This window comes from Brachycentrus maculatus, unplaced genomic scaffold (genome assembly GCF_059751285.1).
Source record: "Brachycentrus maculatus isolate JH-2025_06_01 unplaced genomic scaffold, ASM5975128v1 h1tg000176l, whole genome shotgun sequence".
Classification (NCBI taxonomy): Eukaryota; Metazoa; Arthropoda; class Insecta; order Trichoptera; family Brachycentridae; genus Brachycentrus; species Brachycentrus maculatus.
In genome coordinates this window covers 555,322-580,127 of record NW_028280928.1, presented here as the reverse complement: position 1 = coordinate 580,127, position 24,806 = coordinate 555,322, and the positions used below count along the sequence as shown (strand labels likewise).

The 24,806-nt window shown below is 36.0% G+C and overlaps 1 protein-coding gene across 9 annotated transcripts in view; it reads right to left on the bottom strand.

Moving 5' to 3' along the window:
* The window catches only part of LOC148308071 (diacylglycerol kinase theta), a 71,479-nt gene that overhangs the window by 10,619 nt on the left and 36,054 nt on the right, over window positions 1-24,806 (bottom strand). For 4 of the 9 annotated variants that reach the window (XR_015837743.1, XM_088262364.1, XM_088262360.1 and 1 more), the window contains exons 4-13: window positions 22,190-22,410; window positions 21,442-21,610; window positions 10,494-10,730; window positions 9,153-9,408; window positions 7,208-7,404; window positions 6,392-6,607; window positions 5,438-5,572; window positions 4,614-4,788; window positions 2,468-2,616; window positions 389-559 (exon numbers count right to left, since the gene is read on the bottom strand). Coding sequence is in view for 8 of the 9 variants with exons in the window: in XM_088262364.1 (XP_088118490.1) it covers window positions 389-559; window positions 2,468-2,616; window positions 4,614-4,788; window positions 5,438-5,572; window positions 6,392-6,607; window positions 7,208-7,404; window positions 9,153-9,408; window positions 10,494-10,730; window positions 21,442-21,610; window positions 22,190-22,410 (1,926 nt within the window). In the remaining variant the exon portion in view is untranslated. The remainder of the gene's footprint in view (window positions 1-388; window positions 560-2,467; window positions 2,617-4,613; window positions 4,789-5,437; window positions 5,573-6,391; window positions 6,608-7,207; window positions 7,405-9,152; window positions 9,409-10,493; window positions 10,731-21,441; window positions 21,611-22,189; window positions 22,411-24,806) is intronic. The other 5 variants (XM_088262362.1, XM_088262357.1, XM_088262363.1 and 2 more) reach the window with 3 other exon arrangements.

Genomic DNA, 24,806 nt, shown 5'->3' with positions numbered 1-24,806 from the left:
AATATAGATTGAAATTACGTAAGGGCAGACATTGTTTTGTCTAATTGATTTTGAAAATTAAAAAAATAAATATCTGAAAAAAAGTGCCGGAACGCCATTCCACCGCATTACATGAAAAAAAAGCCCTTGTGTTGGGTAAGGTTATGTTGGATAAGTAAAGCACTTTTTGTAGCTTTGGAGTGAATGTCTCGCGCTATAAAGATAAGTATGGATTAGGTTTGGTGAGATAAGGTTAAGCGCTTCCTGCTGTTGTTACAGATTTAGTTAGGTTAGGTTAGATTCGGTTTGGTCAGGTTAGGTAAAGCCCTTCCTATTGTTGTTACAGATTGAGTTAGGTTTATAAACCTAAAGCATTATTATAATAATGGGTAAGGTTAAGTCATGTTACCTGGTAGCTGTTTTGGGAGTTCCTGGTCCGGCTTATCTTCGGGGTGGAAAACCACGGTCCACCGATCGAGGCGAATTTCCTCAGCCTCGATGACGTCCCGCAGCAACGAGAGTGGATCCTCTCCGCCTGTATACCCGGGCCCCCATCGCAATACCCGGGCCAGGTCATTACCTGAAACAGTCATTCAGAACACTGTACAGGCGGACCTCAACTTTCGCACATGATTGCTTCCTGAAAATGTGTGCGAAAGTTAAATGTTCCAATGTCGAGGGATAATTTTTTTTTTCAAAAACATTAAAAATAATACATTATAATTTGTTTTTATAAAAAAACTACTACTAAGTACATTCAAACCGTTATCCGCACCACAACGGTGCATAAGGCACTGCATTATGTAAATGCATCGTTAACACACGAAAGAAAGGTGATTAGTCCTTCAGGTAGCTTCAGGTAACAGTCCAGGGTTATATTGAATGAATATTATAGAGGAAAAGTCACTTTTATTTATTTGATCCCGCTGGAAATCGAACCCGGGACCTCCAGAACGGTAGCCGAGCGTGCTGACCATTACACTACGGAGGCGGACATTTTATTATTATTATTTTTTTTCACAAACAAAATATTGAATAAAAATCATATTTTCTTAATAAACTTGTCAAGGGTTGTATACTATATATATATATATATATATATATATATATATATATATATATATATATATATATATATATATATATATATATACACAATAAAACCCTTATCCGCACCCCAATGGTGCATAGGGCACTGCTTCTTATAAACGCAGTGTTATCTCAATTGTTTACACATGAAGGAAAGGTGATCAGCCCTCCGCTTCAGGTACCAGTCCAGGGTAATATTGAATAAATATTACAGTGTAAAAATCACTTATATTTATTTTACCCCCCTTGGGAATTGAACCCGGGACCTCCAGAACGGTAGCCAAGCGTGCTGACCATTACGGAGGCGAACATTGTCAAGGGTTGTATACTACTATTTTCTTTTCTTTTCTTCATAGAGAGTTCTGTAACATGTAGTACTATTATGTATCGCCCTACGCACTTGAGATATGCGTTTTCCATTGGGATCACATTCAATTCAGTACGTACATAACACTTTTCACAGTACAGACCTGGTTCATATGCATTTCATAGTGTGAAAGGGAAACAATTGAACGGAAAAAAAAAACTTTTTTGCATTATTGCCAAAAAAAAGTTTTTTTTTTAAATGTGCGAAGTAGCGAATTGTGCGATAGTTGAATGTGCAAAAGATGAGGTCCGCCTGTATTGAAAAATTACAGTTATCTCTAAAATCACCCTGTGGATGAGATGTCAATAAGCTTAATACTTCACAAATTTACATAATTTTTTGACATCTCAACACAGATGAAGAAAAAAAGTCTGGAAGTCCGGGCATTTACGGGGCTTGCGATTGTCATAGGCTAGTTTAAGTGATTAATTTACAAACGTGTAACATTCACCAATTCTACCCACGATTGACAACCGCGCTACTCAACTTTATCTATGTCATCTATTTTGAGATGGTTATTTTTTACATTATTTATGTCAAAAATAATGTAAAAAATAACTCCTAATTGGAGATAATCCAGATTTGTGAACAAGTATTTGGACACTTTCAAAATGTTGTAGACTTCACAAATTGCTCCACTGATGGCGTAACAACCGGCCAATTATGGCCATAAATTCTCAATATAATCATGAGTGTATCAATATCCTTACCAATATGTGAAGGAACATTGCATTAATACGTTAAGTTTTAAGAATTTGTGCAATATGGACGTTACACAAGCGTATAAAATGATCGCACTAGTCAACCAAATGCCAGGTCATAAGCCCTGGGATGCTCAGACTTCCATATACATATTGTTTGATATCAAGTTAAAAAAATATATTTTCATCAATCAAATTTCAAACACAAAAAAACAGATGGTCGGATTTTCTAAATCCAGATATAAACTTTGCATGAATTCAATATTGGGTGGAGTTTACTTTGCGCTCGCCGACGGAATAATAATATTACCAGACGTGGGTAATACAATACCTGTGCCTAGTGGAACTATGGCGCAGGGAGGGCTCGAGCACTCGCTGTCCTGCCCCACATTGTCTAGGCACTGCAGCACCCAGCCGATTGTGCCGTCTCCCCCACACACCAGGATCTTGTAGTCCTTTATATGCCGGAATACATACAATCTGCGCAAGAACAAACAATCTATTAGTTTATCAGCAATTAATGTAGTTAAGACATCCGTTGTAAAATGTCATAAAAAGGCGAAACAATTGTTTTAAAATTTATTTTTATGTGTTTTTTAACAATAAAATACAATTTAGTAGACTCAAAACATCAGTGTTTGATTTTAACATTTAATATATAAATTAATGTAACATTATTTTCCATATGCTTTATTTACTTTTACATCAAAGTATGATACAATCATAGTGTCCACACAACATTGTGTAGGTAAACACAATTGATTGCTACATTGCTTTATCTGAAATTCGCAAGATACAAAAGGCAGTCACAAAAATACAATATATTTGGGATAAAATGCAAGTACCCTACAGCAAGGGCGCAGCAAATATTGGTAACAACTGTTGTCAAGAAAAGGCGATTCAGTTTGCTAGGCCATGTATTCCGCATGCCTCTTGAGAGCCTTAATAAAGCTTGCCTCTTTTACAAGGCGTCAGGTTTGCGTCGCCCAGGACGACCACTGCTGACAATTTGTCGGCAGTTCTCGTCTGAACTTCGGGACGCGGATTTGACTTGGAAGGATGCAAGAGAGCTGGCGGCTGACAGAAAAGCCTGCAGATAGTTTGTGGACTCCATATACTCTACATAGGGAGCGGATATAGGAAAAAGACACTACAGCTAATCTCACTGAGCATGATTGTATATTGATTGTAACAAATGCAGTGTTCCATTGTTTTATGAGACATGCTATATACAGCACCTCGTACACTGTACAAACACTACGATTGAAGTGTTCTGGTTGTAATCACACATATGCTCAGCATACATTGATTACAGTATTTCTAAATACAATATTATTTTGAAATACAATATTTAAAAAGTATATTTCAATACAAATTTCATAATTCAGTTTAAAAGTAAAATTTAAAACTCTTCCTGTGATCTGCACATTATAAAACAAAACGTGCATTATTCCACTAGACAAAAATATCGAAATCTTTTAGTACACAATCATGATACGCGATTTACACACAACGAAGGTTTAATAGTCCCAAGAATTAACAATAAATATGGGAGTCCAACACTGCAATATATCGTTCCGAACATTTTTAATTTGTTGCTGATGGATGTTAGAGGTCAAAATCAAATATGGAACAAAGGCAAAATAAAGGAATGGGTGAATGATCGAGAGTTAATTTTATGAAAATTGTAAAATGTTTATATTTTTAATTTTTCTCTCTTTTTTGTGTGTATATTAGGTTAAAATCGTTAAAAACAATAAAAAATATATTAAAAAGAACTCCACCGACAAGACACACAAGGTGGCTTGGTGGGTTTCTGCATTAAAAAAAAATGTTAAAATTGTGATTTAAATAAATGTATACAATTTATGTTAAAAAAATAAAATAAATAGAGACATTTTTTTGAGTGCTTTCGATTTTACTCTACTATTTTGTCCTGTTTCAGGATTATTATACATACAAAGATATTCATAAATTAGGATTATGCAAATGACTAATTAAGAATACAATTTATATTTGAATCAATAACATTGTGATTTTCATTTTATAATTGAAATATAACTTTGTTTTAAAATCAATTTTGATATTTTATAATAACTTTTTTTAATTTCTACCGGTTATCTTCGAAACCAGTAGACATTAACCTGTTAACCGGGCGGGACGCATAAATACGTCAAACGTAAACAATATGGGGTACGGGTAGGACATATGAATACGTCCTTGAAATATATGTTGCGCCCTGGAATAGGCGGGACGTATATTTTTCGAACAACAAAGGTATTGGTCATCCATACATGTCTCGACATGAATTTAAGACACGGAGTGAATCAGTATTCGCGCCCGTTACAAGTTGCGTAATTGGACAGCGGACCGCCCGGTTAACAGGTTAAAATTAAGTTATAATAAAATATTTACAGTGATTTGAAAACATGTTACATTTTAATTATGACTAATTATGAACTTATACAAATAATTACCCAGGTAGTGGTCCTCCATTGTCGAGATCAAACACTTGGTAGGGGTTGAGCAACTTCCTGAAGGAAGAAATGAGCTCCAGCCCTTGGCAGCCGCCCGACTTCACATTCACAAACACCAGCAGCGGCTTCACTCCCGCCGGAACCATAGACGGCTCGATGCTCGGGAGCAATAGCACTGCAAAATCACATAATCGTAACGCTAAACAAACCAAATAATCTCCGTCATTGGAATGAGATTGGCATTGGCAATAACTAATTAATTTATTAATAAATCTTAGTGATAGAAGGGAAATTACAGATTTTCTCCTACTTTATAAGATTCTAAAAAAATTTTTAGTCAGCCCTGATATCCTTATTATAATAATGTTTAACGTGCGTCGGAGAGGTAATGTTCATCATCATCAAACCCTCATCCGCACCCGATGGTGCATCATATAAACGCAGTATTATCTTGATCGTTAACATATGAAGGAAAGGTGATCAGCCCTCCGCTTCAGGTACCAGTCCAGGGTAATATTGAATAAATATTAGAGTGAAAAATCACTTATATTTATTTGACCCCACCCTGGGAATCGAACCCGGGACCTCCAGAACGGTAGCCATGTTCTCTCCAATTCTGCGGCTTCACATGTTAGCTAATTTAATGTATCATTATCCACCTTAAAGTGTGTACTTTCTCTGCATTTCTTATAAAATGAATAAATTTAAACGTTGCCTTTCACTTTCTCATGATGCTCGCTGATAGTGATGATTTTTATTAGTGTATTTTTTATTGTTATTGTACATTTTGTTAATATTGTTAAGACTCAGTACTCAGAAATTACCCATTAGCTGCTTGTCTTCTAATTTGGCTTCTCGCAAGGCTAGAAGTGCCTTCACCGCTCTATTTGCATCTTCGTACGTAATTACCATCGATCCATACTCATAGTATATTGGTCCAATTGACGAAAATTTATTCTCTGCAAACAATAAAATTTCACATTATCAACAAATCAAATTTACTTATCAATGGAGATTATATTTTGTCCAAGTATTCAAACATGTTTTATCCGATGAATTCATATTGAGTTTGTTGATTGGAATTCGAGGTATTTAAAAAAAATTAAAAACATAATTTCAATTTAAAATATTTGTTTTTTATTATTTGCAGAAATACTTCAATTTCATACTATTTTTGTGAGCTTAACCATCTCATTATAAAAAATAGGTATCAAATTGTGGCTTGTCTCTGGCCAATGTCTGTACCCGACAGATTCTCCAGTTTAAATAAAAATAAAAATTTTGGGTGATTTATATAGCGCCATTTTCATAAAAAAAACTCCCTCAAGGGCGCTTTTCGCAGTTCTTTCAACGAGGATAGCCTGGAACGACTGGTTGTGATCAGAAGCCTGGAGGGGAAGAGAGGGAGAGGAAAATCCCCACACGATGGACCGATCAAATTCAGGCAGCAGCAGGCACCTCCGTGGTTGGAGCGCTACGTACAGCGCAGTCAAGGGATAACTGGAGAAGAGTCATTGCTTCCACAAGGGTCACAACACTCAGTAATGAGGAATAAGACGGAGAAGAATTTAAAACATAAAAATGAATTACAATTTATGTATTCTCAATATTATTAATATTTAAAGCATTAACTTTGTGTATGGTCATTTTTACTTTTTTTTTTTTCAAAAATGTTAATAATATTAGTATATAACCACTCACCTCATAACCACTAATGGTGAGTGGTTATATACTACAATTTATGGCCTACAAATACTGATTACTGATGAAGATCTAACCTTTCCCGAGAAACTCCATGAGCATATTCTCATAGTTGCGCTCCGACAGGCCGGGCGGCAGGTTGCCCACGAAGAGGGCGAGCCGCGGCCCGTGCGGGTCCTGCGCGGGCTGCAAGCAGAACCGCAGCAGCTCCGCTTGCCGGATGCTCTCGCGCCCGATCCGCTTCACTATCTCCCACGGCCGCTCCTCAAACCCCAGCACGCGCTCCGTCACTACTGGCCGCCACATCGACATTAGTATCACGCATGCCAAGGTCACAGTGGACCTAATATGGTCGCAGTGACATGAGGGATGCAAGATCCCTTGACCTCATAGTTATCATGCATGCCAACCGGGAAATAATATATACCCCCATTACTACTCGAGAGACATGAAAGGTCTGTTAATTGCTGTCAACTGTCTAAGTGGAGGACTTTTATTGCCATGGTAAGATTCTTTTGATTTATTTCATACATAATTAACCAACTAACTAAGCCAATACCATAGGCAGAGAGAATAGAACGCCTCATAGAATAAGTTCTCCCACGGTTATCTATCACCTTGGGAGAATAAAAGACATATTTTGTTCTCCCAACTGTCATCATAACAAGACGAAACAATTGTCACAAATTTTATTTTTATGTGTTTTTAATAATAAATTACAGGTATCACCCAAAATTGGGTGCTTTGCCAATAAATTAAAAAAAAAAAAATTACAATTTAATACTCTAAAAATCAGTGTTTGATTATAATATTTAATATATAAATTAAAATGGAGTTCTACAAATTAAACGCCAAATCTATAAATATTGTAAGAGATGTTTGATTAGATGTACCTCCTCTGTCTAGCAGCATTTCGGAGCAGCGGTAGTCGTGCGTGGCGGCCCCGGGCAGGCCGAAGCGCCGTAGCGCCTCCGCCACCAGGTCCTGCACGGTAGTGTCGCCGTCCACGGGCACCGTGGCCACCTCTGCCGTCTCGGCCATGACCCGCCCCGGGTACGTTCGCACCATCCCCTCAGTGTTCTCCCTGTCACTACATTCAGTTTTTTTTAATATGTATTTAAGCAAGTGCCAAGGCATGCGGTGGAGTGCGGTTGAAAGATGGATAGATGAGAAAAAATTATTTCAAAGACGATGAAAATGAATGACGTTTTTCTGGGATTCAAATCACCAGAGAAATTTAATAAAATTAAAATCATTTTATCATATTTCATTAATGTTTTACTTAGTAAATACCACTATTTCTTAAAATCTACTATGACACAATGATCACAAATTTAACCACAATAACGTTGAAATCCTAAAAATAATTAATACGAAAAGCCATAAACTGCAACATTTTGAAACAATAGAAATTCATCTAAATATAAATAACAATAAACCCATAATTAACAATATGACAATGATTAAAGCCTCCCCCCTTTTGTCTATGTTCCCACTGATAAGAAATAAAAATAAAAAATAAAAATAAGAAACAGCTACTACCCCCTCTTCAACCTTCAACGTCCCAAGAACCCAACTCTAAAATTTAGAATTAGCTTCACATACAGTGTTTGAAAATGATGCGGAATGCATCGAAACACGTGTCATAGTAGATTTTAAGAAATAGTGGTATTTACTAAGTAAAAAATTAATTAAAAACTGATAGATTTTACCACAAAGTGACTGCCGAATCAATTAATGAAATCAGTTTATCATGTTTCATATGCAATTATTTAAGTTCAAAATAACTAATAAAATTGAAAATCATGTTTTCAGGCGTTTCTCAAGTGTGTGAATATAATCCAGGATTCAGACCTCACATACAAATGGAAAGAATCTCTGCTTAATAAAAGCTTTCTTCATTTCGCTACGAATGGCTATTGTGAACTCGCACATATTGCGTTACGAGTTTGATCAATATATCTAGAGGTTTCAAGAATTTGAGTAGTGTGGTTGTCAATCATGGGTAGAATTGGTAAATTTACATGTGTGTAAAGTGATCACTCAAACCAGCCTATAACATTCATAAGCCCTGTAAATTCCCAGACTTGCGTATTCTTCTTTATGAATGTTGAGATGTCAAAAAATAATGTAAAACAATGAAAATGATAAAAAAATGTTGAATAGACTAATTTTAAAATACAGCATGGTAAAAAACATGTTTTAAAAATATTTATATTCTTATGATCTTCTTCCTTCTTTGTCAGCCGTCAGCCGTCTCTCCACTACTGGATTTAGGCCTGTTCTAATTTTTTCCTTATTTTTTAGCGAGTTACATGACTCACATATTGCTTACTCCTTTCAACAACGTCATATATAAAAAATTGTCAATTTTCAGTTATGCGTGTTTTCGGAATGCCCGAAAAATGTACTATATCCCAGCAAAAGCGGCATATTTTTAACTCAATATTTACCCGCCCGCAGGGCAGAAAGTGTTGTTTTTGCATTTTGATGAAAAGTATTTTTTAATTATTTTTTCAAATATACTAAATATTTTTCAAATGGAGAAAAAACCTTCAGGTTTTACCTAAAAAGATTTGTTGCACAGTAAAAAGTTCAATAAGTGGCTTGATATTTATTTTAAAAACATTTTATTATATTTTCAAACTTTGAAAACGATCTTCTGAAAAATCAAGTTTTTCGATATATGACGTTGTTGAAAGGAGTGAGCAATATGTCTTAAGAGTAAGCTATGACACGGAGGGAAGTCCTAATATGGTCGCATTGACACAGGAGACCTCAAGGGATCTTCCCTTGACCTCTTGTAGTAAGACAAAGGTCCGCAATCGGTACTGGTACCTGAGTCGCAGGAAGATGGCGGGGCGCTTGTTGTCGCGGCGTGTGAGGCGCGCCAGCGGCGCGGGGTCCTGCAGGGCGGGCTCGTCGGGGTGCAACGCGTCCGTGAGGCGGTACAGCGTGGGGCGGCGGCCCGCCAAGTGGAAGGCGGCCAGCGCGGCGCGGAGGCACACCTCCACGGACGCGGTGCGGCTCAGCGATACCGTGCGAAAGATGCGCCGTCGCAACGACTGATTGCCGTCATATACTTTTATAACCTCTGCAAATATTTAAAAATAATATTAAACACTAGTATAATACCACTTTTTTGTTTTATACAGAATGGCGTTGCATATAAAATTTAATGCCAATGTCAAGTTAAACCCTTTTTTTTTTAAATCTCTGAATGTTATTAAATGGTTATTATAACATAAATGTGGAATTGTTTAATTGGCTTTATTTTTTTTAGTGTAACTATTTTTGCTAATGTAATGTAATGTTTATTATTGGTAATGTAACTGTTGTTTATTATATACTTTTTTTTATATGTAAAGCTGTACAATTCCCAAACAAATAAATAAATCGTTAACACATGAAGGAAAGGTGAATAGCCCTCCGCTCTAGGCATCAGTCCAGAGAAATACTGAATAGAGTGAAAAAATCACTTATATTAATTTGACCCTCCCCTGGGAATCGAACCCGAGCCCTCAAGAACGGCAGCCGAGCATGCTGACCACTTCACTACGGAGGCGGTTAAATTAATTTTATCATAAATCACATTCAACTTATTATTTGCCAACAAATTGAATCCACTATTTTTTAAAAATTAATTACGAGGTTGTAACATAGTAACATAGGGACGAACTAAGTGGAAATAAAGATAGTCGGTATAGTTTTGTCAAAAATACAATAGTCTTCATAAGATAATAAAATTTGTTGCCGACGGATGATAGAGGTCAAAATAAAATATGGAACAAAGGCAAAATAAAGGAATGGGTAAATGATCAAGAGTGAATTTTATGTAAATTTTAAAATGTTTATATTCGTAATTTTTCTCTCTTTTTTGTGAGTATATTAGGTTTAAATCGTTAAAAACAATAAAAAATTTATTAAAAAAGAACTCTACTGACAAGACACACAAGGTGGCTTGGTGGATCATTGCAGAAAAAAAAACTTCTAAAAATGACAAATTGTCATTTAAATAAATGTTTACAAAGAAAAATAAATAAATAAATAAATAAAATCATATACACCGCTTCTATCTCATATGATACTTCTGGAATCGCATGGGCTTGTCACTACAAGTAACCAAGGGACGAACTTAAGTGTCCGAAGAAATAAAGATGGTCGCAAAGTCGGTCCCACCTTCATCTCGGTCCTCCTTCTCCTTGCTTTTGTGGTGCTGCTGGGTAGGGGGCTCCTCGTGCTGCCGCGGCGAGGGCGACTGGTCGGGCGTGGAGGCGCCTCCCGTGCTGCCTGCGCCCGCTGTGCCCGTGCCCGCCGTGGCTGCGCACGCGCCCGCCGGGCCTCCGCTGCCGCCCGCTGCGCTCGGGCTCGGCCCGCCGCCGCCCCCACTGCTGAACTCGTCGCTGATACTCCGTGCTGGTGGAGAGACGTTCAAAATATAGTCAGATCATGAGAGTGCGGACTAACCGACAAAGTGAGCGAGAGATTTAAGGAAATAATGTGAAAAATAGGAATATTGTTGCAGATTTGCAACATGTTGGGGTTGAATGGATTTCATTTTTCTGTGTAATATTTAGTTATTTGACACTTTTTGACATGTAAAAATTACTTTATAGATGATTAAAGATGTTTTATATTGATTTTTTTTTGCATTTCACAATATAATATAATTAATAATAATAATAAATAATAAAACCCTTATCCGCACCGCAATGGTGCATAGGGCACTGTGTCATATAAACGCAGTGTTATCTTGATCGTTTACACATGAAGGAAGGGTGATCAGCCCTCCGCTTCAGGTACCAGTCCAGGGTAATATTGAATAAATATTACAGTGAAAAAATCACTTATATTTATTTTACCCCCCTTGGGAATCGAACCCGGGACCTCCAGAACGGTAGCCGAGCGGGCTGACCATTACACTACGGAGGCGGACCGTAATATAATTACAAGTAAAAAATATTTTATTATAATAGTGACAAAAAAAGATCCCACAAAGGCATGCCTGTGTGTGGTTATATATTTTATTTATTTACAATCAACATTTATTTCAATATTGTGATTTTTAAGGCATGCCAATATAATTTCAATAATAATCACAGCTTATTTTGATCAAATTTATGGGACTTAAAAATATGTTTACCATACATATACAGTATGTAATATGTATTTCAACTTCATAAGGGTTTAAAAAATAAATTAAATTATCTTCTCCTTCACACTTGATTCATAGGAAATCCCATCGCTTTGACGCAGGTTGAGTTTGTATAATAAGGTAATCCGTTTACATTTTAGATATCAGAGAGAAACATTAAAGTGAAACATTTAAAAATAAATTGATGCAGATCTGTAACTTGCTTAAAAAAAATTCCAGACTAAAAAATAGTTAAAAGTTCATTGCATTGCAACTGTGTCAAAATCAATATAATTTTAACAAACTTAGTTTTTCCTTATTCTTTTGAAAAACATTTCTTTGAAAGAGTGGGAAAGAAATCCAATAAGCGATTGTCCACTACCTAGAATTTGACTGTCCGGCAGTCCGGTTTTGAAAAATGAAAGCGACTACGACAGATTAGCGTGATTGAATTTACGCGCAACGTGTTCACGCACCGATCAAGAGCTCCGATCTGAAGAAAAATGGACAAAAGCACAACCTAATCCAAGCCAATCGTCGTTTTAAAACGCTGACTGACGTGCCGGACAGTAAAAATTCTTTGTAATTCCGTGTAGTGGACAAACGCCCTAAGAGTGGAAAGAAATCCAGCAAAATTGAGGTTGAAGTTCTGCAACAACGGATTTCTTATTTCTCATTAGAATATTTAATAAAAGTGTAGATATAAATATATTTTTAATTTAACACTTTTTTCAAGGGTATCTAATAAACTAGAACATTCACATTAGATAAATTTCTTGACGAATAATTAAATAAAAGGTTGATACTTCAATCTGAACTATCAATAAAACTGAATCAACTAATCAACCTGTTATTTAATTTATTATTAGATTAAAACCAATATTTTTAGCTTTTCCACTTTTTTATTTGACCAGCGACCGGGTTTCGTCGTTACCGACATCATCAGACTGGTGAGAGGCTTTACAAATTTGTATGTTATATATAAAAGAAGGCAGGAGTTGATAACCATGATTTGATATAATTTTATGAGAAATTAATTTAATTTTAGTGAATTTAAGTATTGTATGATATTTTAAATATTTTTTTTTTTTGTTTTTTTTTTTTTTTTTTTATTTTTTTTATTTTTTATTTTTATTTTTTTTTTAATATCATACAATACTTAAATTCACTAAAATTAAATTAATTTCTCATAAAATTATATCAAATCATGGTTATCAACTCCTGCCTTCTTTTATATATAACATACAAATTTGTAAAGCCTCTCACCAGTCTGATGATGTCGGTAACGACGAAACCCGGTCGCTGGTCAAATAAAAAAGTGGAAAAGCTAAAAATATTGGTTTTAATCTAATAATAAATTAAAAATGCAATTCCATCACGAAGTGTCAGTGGATAATATAAATCTATTAAAAAAAACAACCTGTTATTGTATTTTTTGTTTGTTTTGTTTTGTTTTTTTATTTAATTCAAAAGTACAAAATCGATTATACAAAACAAAATATTTTTTTAGAACAAACGGAAAAATATCTTAACCCAAAAATTGTTACATTCAAAGAAAAAAAAATAAAACTGGAAAATGGTTATGGCATTCTAAAATACTTTCAATAATTTCATAATTGATCCACATAACTGAATGTTCAAGTATGATATTGGTTTATTTAAAAATAGGTGATTGTTTAGCATTGAATGATGGATATCATAAAAGACTATTCTGAAAATCAAATATTTTCTGATACCTTCTAGGGAATAACGTTGATTCCCTAATTAATATCAAGAATTTTGGGTTATGATATTTCCCATTTTTACAATCAATTTGTTCTGATATCTTGTTTTTTTAAATATTAATTACAATACACATAAAGGTATACGACTCACTAATGACGGGTATATTTATAATGTCCTCTAGATAAGGTTAGGGTAGTAAAGATTTCAACTCAAAAGCGATAACACACAAACATTTAGGCACATCGACATGTGGACTGTCAGTCGATCACATAACACCAAAACTAAAAACATAACTCCACACCCACGGAGCGCTAAGCAAGTACCTACGAGTACAACTAACTTAGACACATTAGCGTAATAACACATATTCCATATTAGTATTCATTATTTATTTTATCACTACTGATATTCATTATTTATATTTTGTTTGTTTATAATTTATATTTTTAAACACCTTAACACACATTATTTTCTAGTCTTACATGCACTAATATATATTTTTTAAACACAGCATCGTTTCTATCTTTTTAAAATGATTGCAAACAATAAAATAAAAATACAATTCAATTCCACTAATTATTTTGTTTAAATATGCGATTTCATGTAATGCTTTCTCAAGCCTAGCAATGAATTGGTGAATTCTATGGTTTTTGCATGCTATAAATTGTGCATTTTGCAAACATATACATTTTTAACGTCAATCAAGAGTATTCTTAAAAAGTAATGAAATGTTAAATTTACATATACTCGTATGTTAAATAATTTATTTTTTTATAAAATAATCTTTTTTTTTAAAGATTCATGTGTAAATTAATTAAAAGTTAAAAATGCCAAATGAGAAAAGTAACTGCTTACTTCAAACTCGGGACCATTATTGATAATTTGACCTTTAAAATATAATTTAGCACATGAAACCATTGCTTTATTCCAGATGAATATGTAAACAAAATCTATTTAAAAAATTAAACAAACAAAAAGTTTGTGACCACCATCTATGGACAGGGTTAAGGGTTCACATATCCAATAAAGAAATGTGCTTATTATAGTTTGATCAAAAATACAAAAGTAATTAAGGCCTTGGCTTAGTTCAATTGATAGAACATCGGAAGTGACATTCGTACAAGATCCAGGTTTATATTTCAGAGTTAACAGTAACTTTTTTTAAAGATATAATTATTTCATATTATTTTAATCATTTCCTGTATTATTATTAATACAACCTTTGTTGAAACTGACTAAAGTTTACAGAAAATATCTGTTTCATTTTAACACTATTCCCTATTCCTGTTCATTTGTCTTTTTGTCAGTTTTAACATGTCAAGATTATCATGGAGTAGAGTGGCATTGTTTAAATGATTTTAATTTGCGCTGTTTTATGTTTTATAATTTTTTTAGTACCTATTCATACCCCTGACCGCACCTAAGTGGTGCATAGGCCACTACATGGATTGGCGTATTGTCAACTCAATCGCTGGTTATATGAAGTCAAGATGATTGGCCCAGGGCTGCAGATTTTTTGATATTGGAGTGGAATGTGTAGGGATGCAGATAACGTATGTGATACTCTTCATGGGTATATAGGAGAGTAAATGGATCAGGAATGATTTCCTTCTTATGCTTATGCTTATGGTGCATAGATTTGAATGGTTTACTTGATCATTAATTTTGTGATGGTGATCAAGATGATCAATCCTACCTCCAGATGTGGGAGTGGAATATATTTGAGGATACAAAAGATATAAGAAAAGGGCTTCAGGTAAAAGGGGATTTTTCTATTTTGGAAAGAAAATGGAGAATAGCAGCAATATCTAGGGCCCTCAGGGATCCATATCTGTGCTTCCATATGCTAATGTGTTCAAATCTCTTGAGGAGAAATATAAAATTTCACTTGGAAAATATCACTATTTGCAAATAGTGGTATTTACGTTAGTTATTTACGATAGTGGTATTTTAAGTTCAATTTAAATTTTAAATGGATAGATAATACCACAAAGTGACTGTCAAATTAATTATTGAAAAATATCACTCTTGTTGAAACAAAATTTTTAAATCGTACCTGAATTCAGAATTATCCTAAGTCGCATGAAAGCCTTTATTTTTATTTTTCATGTATCGTGTTTTTTACGCAACTTTATACGATTATGCTGTACAGAATATGCTAACTTGATGGTAATGATTTATATTCCGGCTTAGCTATTGTGGAATAATTAGTCAGGCATGTTTTTTGTATACAACTACATAGTATTTTTAAATAAAATAAAATAAAAGGAAGTAACAAAAATATATAATAGAAATATTGTATGTACATAACACAATTCTGATTAAAAAAATAATAATACTGTAAATTTGGAAAGATGATGAAATAAACAGTAAAACAAACATTTTTAATCTATTATTCAAAAGAAAATAATATTAAATGAAAATGAAAGAAAATAATATTAAATGATAAAAACGAGTAAACTAAAATTCAAACAAATTAATAGCCTCCCTTGTAACATTTCTCTACATCTAGTTAGGAATGTTATGTATTCAGGTGACAAAATGTTTGGATATATACTGACAGATTTTGGTTCAATTATTAAATGGGTGAAATATTATGAAATTGGCGCCATTCTCCATTCTGTGACATTTATTTAGCATATGAGTATTCAATATGTGTACACATCATTAATGAGAAGTTGACTCTAAACATAACTTTCAAGTACTCGGTGACATATTCGGCTGTGATTGGAAGCAAAATAATGGCTGGAAAAAAAGCACAGCAAAAGCAAAGCATTGTGTAGACCAAACAGCCAAAAAACACAAAACCAAATAGACCACCCTACACATACAGACTCTCACCACAAGGGACACTGCAACCAATCTTTAGATAGATTATTTTACATTTCACCTTCAAATACTCACACAACGTAACAAAAGAACTGTATATACAAATAACAAACAAAAAAAATATCTTAACAACTCAATAACATATAAGAAAATAATAATATCAATAGGAAAAGGAAGAATATAGTTGTACCTAACATATTTGTAGAGAAATATTTTCGTGTAATTTTCAAATTTAAAAAGTGTTCCGCCGATAAAATAGTATGCGACAGGGAAAATTCAAGATGGCGACGTTATGTCAGTTTTGAGAAGGAAAATGATTTAAGATTACTGTGATTTTTTTTCATAAAAATGAAGGTTTTAGTAATCAAAAGACCAATTTTCAATTTATATATACATACCATATCATACCATGCTGAAAATTCCAAGTTCAATACCCAAGGGGGACCAAATAAATATATGTTTGTGATTTTGTACTGTAATATTTATATTATATTGCCCTGGACCTGAGGCAAAGGAATAATCACATTGCCTTTGTATAATGATCAAGATAAAACTGCATCAATATGAGGCAGTGCCCTATGCACCATTGGTTACAGATAACAATTAGAAGGTTAAAAATTGAAACTATCACAATTTTTTCTCTTCCAGATCTTATCTGAATCTAAGTGTTTCATAGGACGCTGCATGGATGCAATGCGGTATTAACTCCATCGGGATTACATAAAGGCAGGGTGACCAGTCCTGAGCTCAGATTCACAGTATAAGCGTATGACATTATTGAAGAAGCTGTGGGATGTATGCTACTGTTATGTGGGAAAGTAAATTAAGAAATAATAGAAGGTATTATAGAACATATTTGTGAGGAATGAAGAAATAAGGCGTAGGACGCAGAAAATCTTGGTCACAACTGTCGTCAAGAAAAGGCGATTCAGTTGGCTTGGCCATGTACTCCGCATGCCTCCTGAGAGCCTTAATCAAGCTTGCCTCTTTTACAAAGCACCCGGTTCGCGCCGCCCAGGACGACCACTGCTGACAATTCGTCAGCAGTTCTCGTCAGAACTTCGGGACGCGGATCTGACTTGGGAGGATGCAAGGGAGCTGGCAGCCGACAGAAAAGCCTGGAGACAATTTGTGGACTCCGTATGCTCCACCTAGGCAGTGGATATGGTTTAATAATTATGGAACAAGAAAAGGACAATGGATTCAATGGTTTTGGGCCTCACGCATACCCATACTTGTACTAGCTTGTATAAGTTGTACACCATTATATGTACAAATCTTTTGAGGTTAAATACTGTTTTTCAGTTTCCTACTATGAATAAGACTTCATATTTGAGTCTTTCTTTAAAAAATTAGTTGACACAAATGACAATATTATCCAAACTGAATTGCAGATTTCAGTTTTTAAAAAAAATTTAAACTTAAACTATTGGATCAATATTGTGATTGAATTTGAGAAAGAAAAATGCCTCAATGTTTTTGAACATCTATGATGAGATTCTGTCAAGATCACATTGATATGGCCATTTTTGCAGTAGACTCATAATAATTTTCTATTATGAATGTAAATATCCAACCAAAGTAGTTGAAAAAAATTGGTAATCTGTAAATTGCCTTTTGTTTTCGATACTTCCAAATTAACATTCTTGTATATTAAAAAATAATGAAATAAAAAAATAAAAAATAATAATAAGGAACCTTAAATATGATCAAACAAGGTATAGATAATAAAGTAAACTAAATGCTCAAACCGGTTCAAGATGACATCTCGTATCTCTCTATTCCAAACAGTTCACAGAGATGGCGTGATGGTAGAACAAGATTGGTTGGAGTTCCTTGCCGAAACCGTGGAACACTCAAGCTACTACGGCACACCGGTGAGTGTTCCCAGTTTGGAGAGCTACAAGTCCGGTTGTCCCCTGGTAAGCGTATGTAGCGAGTATGTTGCAGCCACTCACACGTATGTATTATACTTGTTGTTAGATGGTGCAAACTAATAAAGTTTTTACAATGGCGAGCAACCAAACACCATACATCTTCCTTTATATCCAGTTCTGTACTGAGGTGGCATGAAGGTGGTTGGAAGTTGCAGTGACTTGCGTGCGATAGCGTCATTAGTGGACGTGGACATTGTGCAGAACCATGTTTAAAATCACATTGATGTTCATATAGTGATGGATATATGTGCCAAATTGCTCGGAATGGAAAATTCAACAGACTGGATCAGTAAACATAATTCTAATGTGCTACATTTGTGAGAAAATTATGAACCATAGCTGTGTTTCGGTTTGCTACGGTTCATTCCGTACCCCTAATAATGAAACGAAGAAGGCGGAATCTAGTAAAGATTTTAGAATAACGATGTGAGATCACTGCTGGCTCACATAAATTCGTTAATATATCGCAATCTAGAATGATAGTTACATTAAAAAAAAGTAATATCCGGGTGAGATCAAGTTACGCCGGTACACTGCAACAACCAACCGGGAGAAACGGAGCCAGGATATAACGGAGATGCGTGGTGCTTGGGCGGGGGGAACACCGGTGGTCTGAGAGTACCTCTCGAGTAGGGGGGCGAGTATTGGCAGTGGGGGGCGCAGGCGCGCGGCAGCAGGCGCCGCAGCACGGAGGGCAGCACGAGGCGGCCCCAGCCCAGCAGCGGAGCGCGCACGTCCGGGGCGCTGCGGCCCGCCGCCCCCGCCCCCGCCCCGCCGCCCCCGCCGCCCCCGCCGGATCCGCCGCCCCAGCGAGACAGCGAGCGCAGCTCCGCTAAAATGCCCACCAACAAGTCACTTCCCGCCCGGCCATCGTGCCCGCGCCCCCCACCCTACCGCCTCCTGCCCGGACACCTCTCTTACCGCTCAAGCGTAGCATTCAACGGAGACCAATATACCCTGTCCTCCGAGCACCAATATACCCTGTCCACGGTGGTCAAGATATACCCGTGCGTGTCTTCACACTCCCCAAATATGTCCGCGCCATTCAATAGATTATTCCTCTTACAAGTGTCTGTTATTTCAATCTTTTATTCGCAAGTTGGATCGAATGGTCAAAGGCAGCTATGTCCAAATCTAGTAGATCAGTCTGCCTATTAATTTCCACCTCTCATAGTGGATTCATGTACGCGTAATAATCTCGTAAATTGTTCGTTTGACCACACTGTTTTTCCTTCTGCCAACTGATGCGATTAGTGTGTCATCTTTTGGCGCTCTCACAGTGGCTTCGTGCTTCGAAGGTTGAAAGCCGACTGGTGTCCGTGGTGTGCGTGAATGCTACGCTTCTCAGTCAGTCTTCCATCATCCATCTCAAGTTACGGGTGCTCCGTACAATACATTTCTCCGTGTAACGACTAGTCTGTCGGATTGAAATACCTTTAAATTTATTTATTAAAGTATCGATAGTTAATGTACACACATCACAAAAATATGTCTGTACATCAGAATGAGTGACGTGTATTCAGCGTAAAAGCATAAATTGCATACCTACATAATATTCCTGCTACAAAGCAACTAGGTGTTTAAAAATATATGTGTTACTGAAAAATTCTTCTCTACGGTCTCTGAATTGTTACGCAGATGGCGTAATAACGCAAAGAATCATAAAGGATGTACATGAAGTTGAAGGTGAAGTATATGATTGTAAATACCTAAATACAACGCTATTTTGTACTCTTAATAATATTTTGGTTTTAACAATTTACAAAGAAATCTGTAATCTACCGACTAAAAATGTAAATCCTATATATTTTTAATATGGATTCAAAAAATTCCTTTAAAGATAGAATAGATAGGGATTTTAAAACTACTACTTCAAGGAAATATTCTAAATTATATAATAATTTTCATACATGTCGATATTATATATGACCTTTGAGCGATAAGTTTTAAAGAGTTAATTTTTTTAAATACATAAAACGTGAATTTTTGTCAACATTGTGCGGTAGACGGAATTACAATATGGAACTGCATGCCTCGGAATATCCAACCTAATTACAAGTATAGAAGTCTTTGGGAATTAGAAATGTAACGCAGGCACAAGGAAAGCATTAAGGGAGACGACATACAGTTCCATTAAGACATGCGCATTCCACCATTTAACAGTTACATCATTATAGTTACAGACTGTGGACTGTTTGGGTGATGTGTAACTTATGCTTTGCCCATGTGCCCAAATGTTTATCGTGTATGGTAGTCAATACAGATAGAGCGGTGAATTCTTAATAAGTCCTATATTGAGCACCGAAGTGAGCTGTTAGCTAATCATGAGCATGGCCTAAGCCAAGACATAGTTTCATCTGTTTCACAGTTGCATAAAGCAAATAAACAATAGTTTTCATGAATTTGACATTTTATTGTGAATCCTTCCAACACCCAGATAGTATAGACCATTATCCTAACAAAATTAGTCCCAAAATGAGAATGGATATTGATATCGGGTTTAAACTTCTAAATCAAGGATTTTTAACTGGTATTTTTTTTTAAATACCAATATCTATGGATTTGTTTGCATAATAATGAATAAATATATTTTTTTCACAGATTTTACAATAGATTAAATATTTGTTTGTTATAGCAACACTAATGGTTGACAACACCAAAAATAAAACTGGTTTCTAATTTTATCACCTATGTTCACGGGAATTGATCGCGGTTAAATTTTTACTTACAATTTTCATTTGTTATCAATTGACGATACAGACAAAAAAAGACATGTAAAAAGAAACTCTTCAGATACAGTTTCTTACCTTATCCGCATTTAACGGAGCATAGTGCACTGCATCGCATCGGTGCAGTGTTATCTTGTTGGTTAATTAAGTTAAGCAAGGTGATCAGTGCTGGCCTTTAATTATCGGTCCAGGGTGATATTAAATAAATATTGTAATGAAAAATTACTTATATGTATTTTGACCCACCCTGGGAATCAAACCCGGGACCTCTAGCATGATAGTAAAAAGCTCTAATCATTATACTTTGGAGGCGGATGGGCAGTTTAATTAGCAAGATCTCACTTTTCGACTGGTAAATCATTTTGTATCACTATGGTTATTTTTTTACCAATTCGGTATTATTTATAGGGCATGTCAACTGATTTTTTAGAAATATTTTAAGGTGACTTTTTTTTAACCTTTAAACGGCCAGTAGTCCCACACGGGACCATAGATTATAGTACATTTCGCAAATTTGATTACAATGATTTATGATAATATTTTTTTTGCGAATAATTCCCCAAACAAAAATTTGGATAATGGGCTACCTCTATTACGCACTGCACAGGGGTTCTTAAATGTTAACGTTCGCTGTAATCTTTGATTGGGTATGTCCAATCCTGGTTTGGTTAGTGTCGGATGTTCGCGACGAACAGATGCAGGTGTGAGCAGTAGTGATCGGTATGGAGTGGTGATGAGAGGAAGGAGGAAGCAAGCGGTACGGATGGACTCACGGCAGGAGTACTCCCTCTGGATGGGCGGGGGGCGCGGCTGCACGCCGATGAGCGCCTCCAGGGGCACGGGGGCGCGCGGCACGGAGACCGCGTGGGGGGGCAGGTAGATGGGCTGCAGCATGCCGAACGTACATTCCGTCGGCACCATACAGCGACATCCACCGTGGCACTGCAATCAGAACAGGTAGTCTCAGGTTAGGTAAGGTTAGATTAGGTAACATTCAAGATATAAATAGAGCCACGTCGCGAATATCTTTGTGACTTATACGAGGACATTGGCTGTTCGACGTATGAAGAGCTGAAGAGGGTTTCGCAAAATAGACCAGAGTGGCGAGGGAGGTGCCATTTGTTGCTGCAGACCAATCCAAGGATTGAGACAAAAGATGAGGAAATAGATCCAGTTTGTTTCACAATATCCATAGAATCTATCAATTCTAACTCAAAATATTGCAACAGTATCCTATATCTCTTTGGTTTACACTGTCAAACTGGGAAGGGATGATATGGAAGCCAAACTGGAAATGAACAACAAACAGACAACAGAATATAGTTTGACAGACAACTGTGGAAGTCCAAGAGGGAGGCTGAAGATAGAATAAAGTTCTCCCTGTGATTAGTGACACTCACGGTGACGCCACACTATATAGTTCAACAGACAACTGTGGAACTATGTGGACAAAAGACAGCTGTGGAAGTCCAAGGGAGGCCTTTGTTCAATACTGGACACAAGAAGAAGGGTGAGACTCACGGTGACTCCGCACCACTCGCAGCGGTAGCCGGTGAGGCACTCGGCCGACCAGCAGGCGCGCCGGCACGCCACGCACTTGCCGCCCGCGGGCAGGTTGCCCTCGCGCCAGTGGTGGCGGTGCCGCACCTCCGCCAGCCGCACGTCCGGCACGTACGTGGCGTTCTCGCGGCAGTCCGGTGTGGCAAAGTCGGCGCACTCGCTGTGCACGTAGTACTCGCAGACTGCAATCACACACAACATACCCCCCATTCAATAACAACATCATAAAAAGAAAAAAAAGTTAAGTTTTACTTAAATAGTAAATATCACTATTTCTTAAAATCTATTGTTTCACGTATCGTGGGTATCTTCTTTTCTCTTCTTCTTTATCCATGTTTGCTCCCTAGGTGGAGCATATGGCCAACAAGAGACATCTCCAAGTCATTCTGTCACGCGCCACCTCCTTGGCTTCCTCCCAGGAATGGTGAATGGTGAATGGCAAAAAACGTCAACTCTAAAATCCCCGTTTTAATAATTCCTGTTATTCAAAGCCTGAATAAAATACCCGCTTTTAAACTAAAAGTTGAATTTACTTATATATGACATTAAGTTGTGTATTTTGCTACTACTTACTGTATTTTGCCTGTTTATAGAACGTTGAAAACTTTATAATATGCATCATGAAGTCAAAATTGCATATTTTCAAGTTAACGTTTTTTGCCAGTACACCCACAATATGGTGTTTGGTGATTGAAAATTATGACAAATTAATTGATGCGGAATGCGTTGAACCATGTGTCACAAAAGATTTAAATAAAAAGTGTTATTTGCTGAGTAAAACTTAAATTAAAAATGGATTGATTTTACCACAAAGTGACTGAAGAATGAATTAATGAAAGAAGCATTTTGTCACCCCTTTCACTGCCTACACCGGGGCACTTCTAAAAAAACTGTTATTGAAAGCTTTTAAATGTAAATTCACAGTAAAATTGGGATACAATTTTGTTTCACATTTTCTATAAATTTCGCAACTTAGTTGATAACACAAACAACAACAAAAAATGGTTTGCAAGAGGTCTGTCAAGAAGTCTAGATGCTTCGGTATCAGATCTGGGAATGCGGTGGGACAGCTTCAATAAAATAAATATTTCGGAAATAGAAGATTTAATTTCTGTATTAATCGTCCTTATTTACATTATCCTTATACCTTATACACCAGTGATTCTCAAACATTTTAAACCCAGACAGGGCCACTTGAAGCTAGGGATGATTTATCAGCTCATGATTTTTCTTTGGTGAGTGTAATAAAATAAAAATCCATTTAATAAAAAAAAAACAATTAAAAAACTGATGAAAAATAACCATAATAAAAATATAGGCTCTTCCTAGTACATAAAACAATTCGGAAGAAAATACACATACATTGTATACTTATTATTTTTATTTTTAAAAGATTCAGATCTACTGATTTACTAGCATTTCAAAAGATGGCGCATTGAATTAGCATATGATTTGTCGCTTGACACATGAAATATGTAAAAATATTAAAGTAGGAAAAATGAATGATAAATCACGCCCAGAATGGGGAATCCCACATAGTACCATATATAAAATGATCACTTAAACCAGCCCAATGACAGCCCGTAAGCCCTGAAATGTCCAAAATTATAAATGTATAAAATAATATTTATGTATTACAGTATCATAGTTGAAGTTCGCTATTTTTTCATTTTTGGATGAGCCGAAAACGCCTGCGAGAGGCAGAGTTGTCCAACCGTCGGTAATTGTTAACCGACACCACCGCCGTAAGAATTGAACAGTTTAACTAGCGGTTAGCGGTTAAACGGACACTCGACGAACGGTACGAAGGAAAGAGAGACAGAGAGAGGGATATTACAGCGGTGCGCATGCGCCAGTTTTCCTCCCGAATTCTAAGCTGGGAGAGAAAGGCTACATACACACTACAACACACATAATACAAATTCCACACATACAAATCTACATCATTCTATATATGTAGTATGTGCCGGGGTTAAACTGTACGTAGAAATAATTTTTTTTCCATTTAAACCCTTAAACCTTATCCGCACTCCAATTGTGCATCGGGCACTGCATCATATAAACGCATTGTTATCTTGATCGTAATCGCATGAAGGAAAGGTGATCAGCCCTCCACTTCAGGTATTATTGAATAAATATTAGATTGAAAAAAAATCACTTATATTTATTTGACCCCCCTGGGAATCGAACCCGGGACCTCCAGAATGGTAGCAGTGCGTGCTGACCAGCACGGTAGTTGTAAAAATTTTGCATTTATATTTATTCATTTTTCATCATACACATATTTATAATAATGTGATGTGAAGGACATGCGAGTGTTTTTGCCTACAATTTTCACTCATGAACTATTGTACATGAAATTATAGTACTTTTCAAAACATAAAGAGTAAATCCACTAGTAGTAGGCATAGGCTATAAAACTTAAAAAGTTGAAGCCTGAGTAGGGTCATGATAAGCGGTGTTGCATAAGCCGTAGCTAGATTTTAGAGTCACTTGGACGTTAGGTACTTCAAAAAAATGTGAAGGACATCTTTAGTGGATGTCAGACCTCGGTTTTTAGTGCATGTTGTTATGCAAT